General features: G+C 44.0%; 1 protein-coding gene across 8 annotated transcripts in view; it reads left to right on the forward strand.

Annotated features, from left to right (window-relative positions):
• Positions 1-1,268: 1,268 nt before the first annotated feature.
• AIG1 (androgen induced 1) overlaps positions 1,269-14,633 on the forward strand; it is a 203,065-nt gene continuing 189,700 nt past the window's right edge. For all 8 annotated transcript variants that reach the window (XR_008351156.1, XR_008351155.1, XM_053460886.1 and 5 more), the window contains exon 1: positions 1,269-1,520. Coding sequence is in view for 6 of the 8 variants with exons in the window: in XM_053460886.1 (XP_053316861.1) it covers positions 1,380-1,520 (141 nt within the window). In the remaining 2 variants the exon portion in view is untranslated. The remainder of the gene's footprint in view (positions 1,521-14,633) is intronic.

A 14,633-nucleotide genomic window follows, 5' to 3' on the forward strand; every position in this document is an offset into this window, starting at 1 on the left:
TTCTCGAGCAATGATGTACCAGTTATGTCATGAAAAGATGTGCTCAGAGGACTAATGACGTACCTGACATCATTGATAAAACACAGTAACATGTCAGGGTCACCACTGCAGCTGATCACTCTGTGACTGGAGCAGACTGGAGATTCTCTGCATTTCTGTGCATGCACAGATAAAATGAAGTTGCACTGCCTTAATCTGTGTTCTATGTCTCTCTCCTCACTGTGACCGTGAGCTAGAGAGAGACAGAAAACAGTAAGAAATAGTGATGCCAAGACCCAGTTAGTAGAGAATTAGTTTATAATTATTATCAGACCAAGCTAAAAATGTATTTTTGGTATTGCTCAACATTTATACTAGCTGTGGATAAGTTTTATAGATGTAAAACTATAAATACATATAAAAAAAACAAACATAGATCCACTCTTGTATTTTTTTTCATTAAAAAATGTGACATATATGTGCCCTATTTGTAAAAAAAAAAAAAATAAACATCCTGTGTGGGTACAACAAATAAGAAACAAAAAGACAAAAATGACGCTGATCCGTAGCATTAAGACCTTGTCCTTAGGGAGTATTTTAAAAGTAAGTTAATATGCTTTTAGATTTAACTCATACCTCAAACACTGAAATGTGGTAGTGAAGTTACGGTAATTTTTCCTACAAGGGACAGAATACAGTGACAATATTCAAGCAGGGTAAAGTCTAAAGGTACAAACCCTTCCTAAGACACCCCTCACTCACTTTTCGTATAGGTCAGACATCAGGTATATTCGTATTTAATGATTTTTATATATCACATGACAAAGTAGACTTATGGAAACAAATGGTAATGGGAAATTATACTACTGAAAGCATGACATATAAGAAATGTATGTGAACAATATGTGGCATGAAGATTCAAATTCGCAATATTATTCTAATATTTTCCATTAGACTATCATATTGTATGTTTCATTCAGATGACGTTATACTCGTTCACTTTTTCTGTAAACAGCCCTATTGTTAACCATTTTATCGTGAGGTAACTAAAGGTCCAAAATGATGCAATGTCATTAGGTGAAATAGAAAACGTATACAAATTACCCTAAAAAGAAGCCCAGCGAAATACCAATGCTGTTAGAACTACCTGTATGAATGGTGCACCCGTAAAATTACTCCCTCGACTATTGATCTTTGCCCGTAACAGTGTTGCATAAGAGATTGGGTCCAGGAGCTGGAGGATGGTATCCGTGGCAACCACTCTCCTCCCTTAAATGACGCGACTGCCGGTAACGTGTACCTCATCCTCTGTTTCCACGCCTTCTTCTGTTATACTTATTGTAAATAAGGGAGGTAGTAAAATAGTATTTAAAAGAAACACGTGTGACTGTTGAGATGACATGGCGTTGATCCCATGCCAGGTGCTTCGGGCCGCAATTCTACTCTCCTACCTATCCGTTCTGTGCCACTACAAGGCCGTAGACATGCCAGCGCATCAGACCTATGGGGGGAGCTGGAAATTCCTAACATTCATTGATTTGGTGAGTCAGGATCTGCAGAGAATAACTTTCAGTACATACCGAACATGTATAGATATATTGTATTGTAATACCATTGTTAGAAGTGTATTGATATCGGTTTCTCTATCAGTGGCATAAGATGCTACAATGCAAGCGTTTTAAACGGGGACCCGATTGAGGCCACCACATAAGTGATAAATGGTACACGCCCAAGAATATTATTACGAAAATCAGTTGACATTCGATATAGCACTGTGTCTTGCATATACCATTGTGCATGGTATATACTACATAACTGTAGTTTAACTATTCACTTGCTGAAATATATAAAGTTTTATAACGGAATCATAGTAAATTCTACAGAAATAATAGAAAATTGAGTCAAAACATTTGTAGGGCTGGATTATTGATTTACAATGGTACATGTATGTGCAAACACCACATTTTACCTGTTTTGATTATCATCATCTTGAAATATAGTTTTTAAACATGGGGATTATGGGTGGAATATCATGGTTACACATGCCAAGGAACATTTGATCTGTTTCTGATAAGAATAGGGATATAATCATTTTTTACATGGGGATTATGTGTGGAATATATAGGTCAAACAGGGGCGTAACTAGAAGCCTCAGGGCCCGGGTGCGAGAATCTGTTATGGGCCCCCCCCACCCCCCAAAAAACATGATTTTTACACAACAATTTTTTTTCCAACAAATTACATATTGAATCATATTTGTCAAATTTTTCAACTTTTTACAATAACAGAATACCACATTACAATCCCAGGAACCAAAAGTGTTAAAAGGCCAAAATAAGTAGCAGGGAATGGACAGAATATTAACTCCTCACCATCCATGTATGCTAGATAAAGATTACATCAGAGCTCGGCAGATGTATGAGATAGAATCTTTTGTGATGGGATTGGAAGTACATCGATACACTAAAAAAGTCATGTCACATCTGAAGCCACAATTTAGTGCCACTAATCATTTTTAATAAAATATGCAGATTGAATATTTTGTCCACTGAAGTGACTACAAATTCAGAAAGGGCGTTTTATCTCTGGGTAAAAAAAATTGCCTAACATTAGGGTGCAGTCTTTCCTCCTTCTGACCCTGACCATGGTACTCTCCCCCTTAATCATCCCCAGAGTCCCCTTGTCCCTCATTCACTAAACCATACCTCTTACTCCCTGTAGTTCGTGTATAGATCAACTGAATAAGACATAAAAACCCTGTATTTACAGGTATACATAAATAAGGCTTAAAAACAAATATAGATCACCCTATCACGTGATATGTGTTCAAATTAAAAAGTGAAAATTAAAAATAATAAACAAGACTCCCCTAGCAATGCACTGCAGCAACCCGACAAAACACTCCTCAGGATGTTCAAGACCAGACGTAATCAAAGAAAAAGGGACGCATATACATAGGGCATAATCAAAGAAAAAGGAGCGCATGTACATAGGGTGTAATCAAAGAAAAAGGGGCGCATGTACATAGGGCCCCTTTTGTACATGCGCCTCTTTTTCTTTGAATACATAAATAATGTATGGAAGCATAGCATAGCGGATATAGATCAACAGAATAACACACAAACCCAGCATTGCAGATATAGATCAAATAGAATTCACATAAAAACTCTGCATTAAAGGTATATTTAAAACCCGCTAAATTATAGGCATAGATCACAGGTCGCACACCCCAAAGTCAGCCCTGGCGTCCATACTGCCCACATAGAACCTGACCAGCACCCAGATAACACACGTAGGGTTTGCCATCTTTGTCCCCAAACAGCCCATCCTGTGCCTGGATGTGTTTATATATGTGTCTAGACAAATATATCTATATAAAAAGAAGTCTAGTAATCTCCATTTTTTAAAATAATTAAAAAAAACTATGCAGTTTGTCCCCCTCCACAGACACACAGATAGATTTCTTTTTATATTTATAATTTAATTAATAATTGAATAATAATTTAATGACATATACACACATACAATTTTTTATTTTTTTTAAATACATTATTTTACTGACCTACCTACTTCTACTTTGGGGCCCTGATAGATGCAGACTGCTGTATTATTTTTAAACAGAATGTCAGTGAGTGACAACATCTGGTGCTCCAGCTCCAGCAGTCTGTGTGAGGGGGCGGAGCTTTCACCCCTCATGCTGCTCTCATTACGGTGCTCCTGCAGTCTGAGCATGAGGGGGCGGAGCTTTCACCCCTCACACTGCTCTAATCACTAGGTGGCCGTTGCCAGCTCCGTGGCACGGCTTGCCTTATTAAAAAAAAAAAAAACGTAAAAAGGTTTCGGGCGGCCCCTTGGCTTGGGCCCCCCTTCCACCGGGTCCCGATTTCGGGCGGCCCCTTGGCTTGGGCCCCCCTGCCGCCGGGGCCCGATTTCGTGCGGCCCCTTGGCTTGGGCCCCCCTGCCGCCGGGGCCCGGTCGCAGTCGCGACCCCTGCGACCCCGGTAGGTACGCCACTGAGGTCAAATATGTTACTTAGCATGTGTAACTATAATATTCCACCAATAATCCCCATGTAAAAAAATGATTATACCCATATTCTTAACAGAAACAGGTGAAGTATATTACTTAGCATGTGTAACCATAATATTTCACCCATAATCCCCATGTTTAAAAAATGTATTCCCAGATAGTGCCATCAAAACCGGTAAAATATGGTGTTTGCACATACATGTACCATATTAAATCAATATTTTGATTAAATAATATTTTTTCCGTTATAAAACTGTATATATTTCAGCAAGTAAATAGTTAAACATTTGCAGCTTCTTGCATTCGTTGCAATTTAGTATCAAGAACTACAGAAAATAACATATTATGACCATGTGTGAGTGTAAAAAGTGGGCATTTCTAGTGGGCATAAGGCATTTCTGGAGGGGGGAAGGTGGCCATTTCTAGGGGGCATAAAGCATATCTGGGGGCAGAGCGGCATATCTGGGGGGCAGAGGGGCATATCTGTAAGTAAGGGGCATTATGAATTAAGGGGGGACCTTGTCACACCTTCGGGTTCCGTTGCCGGCGGGTGGGGGTCCGTCCACGGTGACCCGATATGGTCACCCCGGGGGCCGCGGATGTTTCCTCGCTCGCGGCGACTGGATGCCCGAGGCACCGGCGGTCTCCGTTCCCGCTGGTGATCAATCCCTTGACCGCCGGTACGGGAGAAGGAGGAGCACTTTAGGGAACTCCTCAACGAGCAATCTTATGATTGCTCGCCGGCAGAGGAGTTCCCAGAAAAAGGTACCTCTCCTCCGGTCGTCCGTCGCCCTATGCAGAACCTGGGGAATTGCTGGACGGCTGGAGGCACGGCCATGATGTCTGTGGAGGCGGGGCCTCAGGCACCCTGTTGTGGTCTTCTTAAGTATTCCTGAGAGTTTGCTGCTGTTTACCTGTTTTTTTTACCCTTGCATTACCTGGTTACTTTTTGTCATGTGATTCTGTACCTCTGCCCGTGATTCCCGTGTACCGACCCGGATTGTCTGCCTACCTTCTCGTGTAATTTACCTTGGCGTGTCTGACTACCTACTACGTTACCGACCTGGCTACCCTGACCATTCTTCTGGAATTACTCCTTCTGTGCTGATCCGTTGGTTCACCGCATTTGGCTGTGTCACCTTGCTACATTACTCAGTGCATACCTACCTTCTGCTGTCACAGAGGCCTCCTCACTGTTGGGATCATCCAAGTCCTGGATTTTCACTGTCGGGGATCCTTCTCTCTCAGTGAGTATCCGGGCAGAAGAACTTCTGCGGTCAGTGCCTCAGGTGTACCGGACGCGACATTACAACAGGGTCATGGATCCTTCTGAGTTAAGCAAGGTGTTATTCTCCCATGAACAGCTGTTGGATTACCATGAAGCCCGTTTCAAGAACATGCAAGATACCCTGGAGCCAGGGCCATTCAAGTCTTGGTTGCCAGGTCTGACCCAAGGGCCGGGAGTTCTGTGTCCACACCTGCTTCCCCATCGGTAGCTGATCCGTCTCTTCCGGCTGGGGCAACTGGACCCACCTCTGCGTCAGCTCCAGTTAAACTTCCAGCCGCTACTCGCTACAGTGGAGAACCTGAATCCTGCCGTGGTTTCCTTAACCAATGTTCTATTCAGTTTGAGCTTGCTCCTCACTTGTTTCCGTCCGAGAAAGCCAAAGTGGGACATCTAATCTCCCTACTAGCCGGTAAGGCCCTAGCCTGGGCATCACCTTTGTGGGAAAAGGATTCTCCTCTGATTTACAATTGTGCATCCTTCATCTCGGCATTTCGTAAGACGTTTGATGTTCCTGGGAAGGTGGCCACAGCTTCTCTTTCCTTGCTTCATACCATCCAGGGCTCTCGTTCAGTTGCTGACTATGCTATCGAATTTAAGACCTTGGCAGCCGAAGTTAATTGGTCAGATGAAGCCCTTATAGCAACGTTTTATGATGGGTTATCCGAACGTCTGAAAGACTAATTATCCACACGAGACCATCCTACTGACCTTGAAGAATTTGTTTCCTTGACGCTTAAAATTGACAACCGTATCCGTGAAAGACAAGCAGACAAGGCTAAGAGATATGAACGTACTTTTCTTCAGCAGAATTACCCCGTGCCTTCACAAGAGCCGTCTTCATCCACATTGCCTCTGGAAGAACCCATGCAATTAGGAGCTACTAAACTGTCTCTGTCAGAAAAGACTCGTCGCAGGTCTCAAGGACTTTGTTTTTACTGTGGTCAGAAGGGCCATTTTGTGAGATACTGCACCAATAAAGCGGGAAACGCTTGCTCACAGTCCAAGTAAAGGAGCCTTGCCTGGGGGAACATCTTTCAGCTCCAATGTTCAAAAATAATTTGCTTGTTCCTGTCTCTGTGGAGTGGAGTGATAGGAAGATCTCCTCTGCTGCGATGATTGACTCGGGGGCTGCAGGCTCCTTCATTGATAAGTCCTTCGCCCTCCGTCATAGTATACCTCTCTGCCAAGTTTTACCCCCGATTGCCATCTCTGCCATTGATGGTCGACACTTACAGCCGTCGTTCATTACTCAGCAGTCTTCTCCATTAATTTTATCGATTGGGCTATTTCATCAAGAGACTATATCCTTCCATGTCATCTCCTCACCATCGTGTCCTATTGTTTTAGGCCTACCTTGGCTCCGGTTACATAACCCCTCAATCAACTGGTCCACCGGAGATATCGTTGGTTGGGGACCTGCTTGTCCTCAGCAATGTCTTTCTGGTCTTTTTACTAAGACTACATCAGTCTCGTCTGTGTCTGCTACAGCTATACCTTGGGCATACCATGAGTATAAGGATGTTTTTGACAAAAAACAAGCAGAGACTTTGCCTCCCCACAGGCCTTATGACTGCCCTATTGAACTCCTACCTGGTACACTACCCCCTAGAGGACGTACTTATGCGCTATCCTTACCTGAGTCTCAAGCCCTTGAAGATTACATCAAGGATAATTTAAAAAGAGGGTTCATTCGTAAATCTTCCTCCCCTGTCGGTGCAGGTTTTTTTTTATCGAGAAAAAGAATGGGGGGTTGAGACCTTGTATTGACTATAGAGGCTTGAACCGCATCACTGTCAAGAATAAATATCCTCTACCTCTAATTCCCGAATTGTTTGATCGGTTAAGGGGTTCTACTGTTTTTACTAAATTAGATCTTCGAGGGGCTTATAATTTAATTCATATTCGTGAAGGGGATGAATGGAAGACTGCTTTCAATACTAGGATGGGGCATTACGAATGTACCGTCATGCCCTTTGGTTTATGTAACGCGCCCGCTGTGTTTCAGGAATTTGTCAATTACATTTTTCGCGATATATCCCTCCACTTCGTCATAATCTATCTGGATGATATCCTGATACATTCGCCAGATCTCCTGTCTCATCATAATCATGTCCGTATTGTTTTGCAGTGTCTCCGGCAGAATCGTTTATATGCTAAAATAGAGAAATGCCTGTTTGAAGTTCCGCGTGTCTCCTTTTTGGGTTTTATCATTTCTGCCTCTGGATTCGAGATGGATCCTTTGAAACTTTCGGCTATTTCAGATTGGCCTCAGCCTCTCGCATTACGACCCCTTCAAAGATTTTTGGGGTTCGCTAATTATTATAGGAAGTTTATTAATAATTTCTCTAAGATCGTGGCTCCCCTTACTGATATGACCAAGAAGGGGTCTGATTGTAAGAATTGGTCCAAAGAAGCTCTTCAGGCCTTTGCTCACCTTAAAAGGTCCTTTGCTACGGCTCCAGTGTTATGACACCCTGATGTCACCAAGCCATTTGTTGTTGAGGTAGATGCGTCAGAAATTGTGGTTGGGGCAGTACTTTCTCAGAGACGGGATTTCAATGACAAACTTCATCCATGTGCTTATTTTTCTAAAAAAATTTCGGCGGCCGAGATGAATTATGACGTAGGTATTCGCGAGTTATTGAGTATTGTTTTAGCCCTTCAAGAGTGGAGACATTTTCTAGAGGGGCACGGAACCCTGTTACTATTTTGACAGACCATAAAAATCTAGAGTATCTCAGCCATGCTAAACGACTGAATCCCAGACAAGCTGGGTGGGCGTTGTTTCTATCTAGATTTCAGTTTTTTATCTCATACCGTCTGGGGTCCAAGAATGTCAAAGCGGCCTCCTTATCCAGACAGTTTGTGTCGGACACAGACTCCAAAGCTGAACCCGAACCCGTTATTCCCTCCTCCCAGATTATTGCCACGATCTCCAGAGGTTAATATTCTCCCTTGGTGTCCCGTATCCTCAATGCTCAGACTAATGCCCCGGTTCATAGTAAATGGCCTATGGGTACTTTGTTTGTTCCTGCTGCTGATAGAAGCCGCGTTCTGTCTTGGGCACACTCGTCTCAATCCGCAGGTCATCCGAGTGCCCGGCATACCATTGAAATAATAAGTAGACAATTTTGGTGGCCTGAGGTTAGGACTGATTGCTTTGATTTTGTCGCCTCCTGTACCGTCTGTGCTATCGCCAAGGGATCTCATACGAGGCTTCAGCCCTTGCCTGTTCCCCTCCGGCCCTGGACACATTTAGCTATGGATTTTATCGTGGATCTTCCCCCGTCGGAGGACAATACTGTTATATGGGTGGTAGTTGATTCTCTAAGATGGCGCATTTTGTCACCCTTCCTAAATTGGCGTCGGCTCCTGAGCTGGTTCCTGTATTTGTCACTAATGTTGTGCGTTTGCATGGCATTCCGCTTCAAATAGTGTCTGATCGTGGTATGCAATTTACTGCCCTGTTTTGGAAAACTTTGTGTGCCTCTCTGGTTTTATCTCTGGCTTTCTCCTCTGCCTATCATCCCCAAACTAACGGTATCACAGAAAGAACAAATCAGCCTCTTGAACAATTTTTACGTTTCTTTATTAATGATCATCAGGACAATTGGGCCCAACTCCTGCCATGGGCAGAATTTGCCAGAAACAACACTGTCCATGAATCATCAAGGGTTAGTCCTTTTTTCTGTAATTATGGCTATAATCCTCCCTCTCTGCCCACTTAGTTCCCAGGTTCCGGCAGTGGATTTCTATGTAAAACAACTACCGTTGGTTTGGGACAAGGTGCACCATTCGTTGGTTCAAGCGGCTTCCAGATGTAAGCGGTATTCTGACCACCGCCGTCGCTTGGGTCACTCGTTTATGGCAGGGGACAGAGCGTGGTTATCTGCTAAAAACATTAACATTAAGGTTCCTTCTAAGAAGTTCGCCCCTCGTTATATTGCGCCTTTTCGTATACTCTGTAAAATTAACCCTGTCGCCTACGAGCTTCTCCTCCCCTCCTCCCTTCGTATTCCCCATGTTTTTCATGTCTCCCTGTTGAAGCCCCTTACATGTAATCGTTTCACCAGATTTACTCCTCGCCCTCGTTCGGTTCTTGTTGATTCCCAGGTTGAATATGAGGTACAGTCCATTTTAGACTCTAAAAGGGTTAGGAATGCTATTCTGTATTTGGTGCACTGGAAAGGATACGGTCCGGAGGAAAGGTCGTGGGTGCCCTCCAAGGATTTACATGCTCCGAGGCTGCTCCGATCCTTTCATAAGAAGTTCCCTGATAAGCCTGGTGGATTGCGGCCTCTGGCCGGCCCTCGGGGAGGGGGTACTGTCACACCCTCGGGTCCCGTTGCCAGCGGGCGGGGGTCCGTCCGTTGTACATGGAGACCTGAGGCACCGGCGGTCTCCGTTCCCGCCGGCGATCAATACCTTGAGCGCCGGTACGGTAGAAGGAGGAGCACTTTAGGGAACTCCTCGATGAGCAATCTTATGATTGCTCGCCGGCAGAGGAGTTCCGAGAAAAAGGTACTTACCTCTCCTCCGGTCGTCCGTCGCCCCTCTAGGGGCGCTGCTATGCAGAACCTGGGGAATTGATGGACGGCTGGAGGCGCGGCCATGACCACCCTGTTGTGGTCTTCTTAAGTGTTCCTGAGAGTTTGCTGCTGTTTACCGGTTTTTTACCCTTGCATTACCTGGTTACTCTTTGTCATACGATTCTGTACCTCTGCCCGTGATTCCCGTGTACCGACCCGGATTGTCTGCCTACCTTCTCGTGTTATTTACCTTGGCGTGTCTGACTACCTGCTACGTTACCAACCTGGCTACCCTGACCATTCTGGAATTACTCCTTCTGTGCTGATCCGTTGGTTCACCGCATTTGGCTGTGTCACCTTGCTACATTACTCAGTGCATACCTACCTTCTGCTGTCACAGAGGCCTCCTCACTGTTGGGATCATCCAAGTCCTGGATTTTCACTGCCAGGGATCCTTCTCTCATAGTGAGTATCCGGGCAGAAGAACTTCTGCGGTGAGTGCCTCAGGTGTAGTGGACGCGACAGACCTTAAATGGCTATTGACTTTTTGTCTGTATGTAACATATGCTAGCAAACTGATAGATACCAAAAATGTTAAAATACATGTATTCCTGTTCTTTAGATAAAATGCTGTTTTACCATTCCACCAATGTGTATTTTTTTTTTCTTTTTTAAAATAGCACCAAACTTTAAGGGTGCGGCCTATATTCGAGCCAATACGGTGTATATGTGTATGTGTGTGTGTGTGTATGTATATGTGCGTGTGTATATATATATATATATATGTGTGTGTGTATAATCCCCTAAGGACAGAGGCTGTTTTAACACTTTTGCGGTGCTCGTGTTTAGCTCACACATTTAGTGTACCCACACTAGTTTTATCTTTTTTTTTTCAGGACAAGAAGGACTTTTTTGTCATCTAATTTCCTATGATAAAATTTTTCTCACTTTTATTTGAAAAATGTTTTACTCATCCAAAAAAGCTAATAAAAAAACTGTTAGAATATATTCTACTATTTGTCCTGAGTGTAGAAATGCCCAATGTTTTATGGTGTTTTTAAACATTTTTGGGTAATAAGTAAAAGTAGCGTATTGCTATTTCAAAACCATTTTTTTTTCCAAATCTGGTCATTCTGCCCCATGTGCTATTTCAGGTGTCTTTAAAGCTGGCCAATGCAGTTTACCCCATCAAACAATATATTTTTGAAACCACACAAGTTATATATTGTTTTTTTCTGGACAAGAACTTTCTTCAGATACCATTTTTTTGATCATATCATCTAATTTCCTATAAAAAAATAAAATATGTTGAAAATTTGAAAAAACGTTTTATTATATCTGAAAAATCTTTTATTCATCCAAAAAAGCTAATTAAAAAACTGCTAAATAGATTCTACTATTTGTCCTGAGTTTAGAAATACCCAATGTTCTGTTGTTTTGCTTTTTTCTACAAGTAGTGTTTTGCCATTTCAAAGAAATTTTTTCCCCAAATCTGGTAATGCTGCCCCTTGTACAATCTTTTAAGCCGGCAAATGCTATTTACCCCATCAATCCATATATTTTTGAAAAATAGACAACCCAGGGTATTTCAAATGCCAATATTTTAACCATTTCCATACACTAATTCTACAACCACCCTTTGTCAAACTTTGTGGTAGTAATTTATTTTGCACTTCAGATAATAATTATCACATTGTGATTAGAAGACTGGGCTCCATTGACTTGCATGGTTGAATGCAGTACCAGAGTTCTCAAGAGGGATACACACGCACGCACACACACACACACTGGCCACTTCATTAGGTACACCTTGCTAGCAGGGCCGGCCTTAGGGGTGTGCGACCTGTGCGACCGCACAGGGCGCCATGGTTGCAGGGGCGCCTGACCGGGACTTAGATTAAAGCATCGTTTTTTTTTTTTTTGTTTTTTTTTTAAACTTTATTTAACATCATTGATGTTAAATAAAGTTTAAAAAAAAAAACACGATGCTTTAATCTAAGTCCCGGTCAGGGGCGCCGAGCGGTTGCTCGTGAAGTTCTCGGCAACCGCTCGGCGCCCCTTACTCTCCGTGACTCTGTCGCGGTGCCAGCATCTCATGAGCGCCGGTATAGTCTGGCGCTCAACATGAAATGCCGGCAGAGCGAGAAGACGGATGCCTCCCGCTCTTACCGCAGGACTCCGGCAACAAGATAAGTGGGGGGGGGTAGTTTGAAGGGGCAGAGGGGGGGGGTAGTTTGAAGGGGCAGAGGGGGGGTAGTTTGAAGGGGCAGAGGGGGGGGTAGTTTGAAGGGGCAGAGGGGGGGTAGTTTGAAGGGGCAGAGGGGGGGTAGTTTGAAGGGGCAGAGGGGGGGTAGTTTGAAGGGGCAGAGGGGGGGGTAGTTTGAAGGGGCAGAGGGGGGGTAGTTTGAAGGGGCAGGGGGGGGGTAGTTTGAAGGGGCAGAGGGGGGGTAGTTTGAAGGGGCAGAGGGGGGGTAGTTTGAAGGGGCAGAGGGGGGGGTAGTTTGAAGGGGCAGAGGGGGGGTAGTTTGAAGGGGCAGAGGGGGGGTAGTTTGAAGGGGCAGAGGGGGGGTAGTTTGAAGGGGCAGAGGGGGGGTAGTTTGAAGGGGCAGAGGGGGGGGTAGTTTGAAGGGGCAGAGGGAAGGGGTAGTTTGAAGGGGCAGAGGGAAGGGGTAGTTTGAGGGGGGGTAGTTTAAAGGGGCAGAGAGGGCGGGTAGTTTGAAGGGGCAGAGAGGGGGGGTAGTGAGGGGGGGCGCCAGAGGAGTAGTCCGCACAGGGCGCCACAACGCCTAAGGCCGGCTCTGCTTGCTAGTACCGGGTTGTACCCCCTTTTGCCTTCAGAACTGCCTTCATCTTCGTGGCATACACGTTAGCCTGTGTGACTTATAGCCTCAGTTTCCGGTTCTTAGCTAACCAATAAAGTCGCTCGTACGGACATTTAACTGATAGAACAGAGAGACCAGTGGGATCTGCCGGGTAAGTTGCAGCACTGGGGTTTTAAAAGTCTGTACGAGCGACTCTGTTGGTCGCTCGTACAGACTTTTAAAACCCCAATGCTGCAACTTACCCTGCAGAGGAAATTTTTTTTTTCCAGTCAGACTGTGATTGGATGGCTCAGGACAAGGTGCTGCAGCAACTAAAGAAAGTTAATGTTAACAAAGCTCCGGGGCCTGACGGTATTCACCCACGATTACTTAAGGAGCTGAGTCAGGAAATAAGTGAACCTCTGTTTCTAATCTTTCGGGATTCTTTTCTTTCAGGAATTGTACCAGAGGATTGGAGGAAGGCAGGTGTGGTTCCTATATTCAAAAAGGGTTCAAACTCTGTGCCCGGTAATTATAGACCTGTGAGCTTAACTTGTGGTTGGGAAAGTATTTGAAGGGCTGTTTAGGGATAATATTCAAGAGTTCATTGGGAAGAACAGCAGGGGAGAGCTGGCAGCCTAAGGCCTGGGGGGCAAGTCTAGTCAACTGGCCCATTGCACCATCAAAGCGGCTGCGAGCGACATTGAAAGCGGCCATCGTGCGGCAGTCACTCCACCAGCGCCTAATGAAATTAAAGTGGCCGGCGTGCACGCACCGCATGCCTCAGCTCTTAATCACACCCCTTTTAAGATGTGGGAAGAGGAGCTGAGGCATGGCCGTTGGGTCTGACTGCTGCATGATGCAGGTGCGTACCTAGAGTATTTGGCACCTGTGGCAGACCCTGTATGTGGCACCCCCCACACACACACACACTTTAAAACTGCATAGTTTCTATGGTTAGGCAAACATTGACAGGGGTACAGCATAACTGTTATCATTATATGCTTAGGGATTATGCGGTACCACCGTCAATGTGTGCCTATACCTTGAGCCAGACACTGACAACCCCTATCACTATATACTAAGCCAAACATTGATGTGGTGTAGGCTTACCACTTTAGTGACTGGCATAGTATATAGTAGGGATGCACCGAAATGAAAATTCTGGACTGAAACTAAAAATTCAGCATTCACTTGGCCAAAACTGAAAAAAAAACAAAAAAAAAAAAAACTTTAAAATACTTTATTAAAAGTAACACCAAAATTAGACAAAAAAATCAACAACAATATTAACATATATATATATATATATATATATATATATATATATATACACATATATATAACAACAATCACAATCCTATCATGCTCAGGTTCTAGCATGTGCTGGCTGACTTAGCGTGATAGGAGTGTGATTGCTGTTTGCAATTATATATATATTTATATATATATATTAATACTGTCATTGAATTATTCTGTCCAATAAAAGTGTTAACACACCGAAGTTGGACCAAAAAATAATTTATAACAGCAATCACACTCCTATCATGCCTAGGCAGCCACTACATTCTGGAATCTGGGCATGAAAGGAATGTAATTACGGACTCCCTATGCCAAGTTATCCCCCAACACTTACACATCCATGCTATCTGAAACCCTCATTCACAAACATTCAGCATAACACCCATCACTCTCACACACTTACATTCAGCATAACACCCATCACTCTAACAAACTGCCTAGGCTGGAATCTGGGCATGAAAGGAATGTGATTACGGACTCCCTATGCCAAGTTATCCCCCAACACTTACACATCCATGCTATCTGAAACCCTCATTCACAAACATTCAGCATAACACCCATCACTCTCACACACTTACATTCAGCATAACACCCATCACTCTCACACACTTACATTCAGCATACCACCCATCACTCTCACACACTTACATTCAACATTACACCCATCACTCTCACACACTTACATTCAGCATAACACCCATCACT

Source organism: Spea bombifrons, chromosome 3, assembly GCF_027358695.1.
Source record: "Spea bombifrons isolate aSpeBom1 chromosome 3, aSpeBom1.2.pri, whole genome shotgun sequence".
Lineage (NCBI taxonomy): Eukaryota > Metazoa > Chordata > Amphibia > Anura > Pelobatidae > Spea > Spea bombifrons.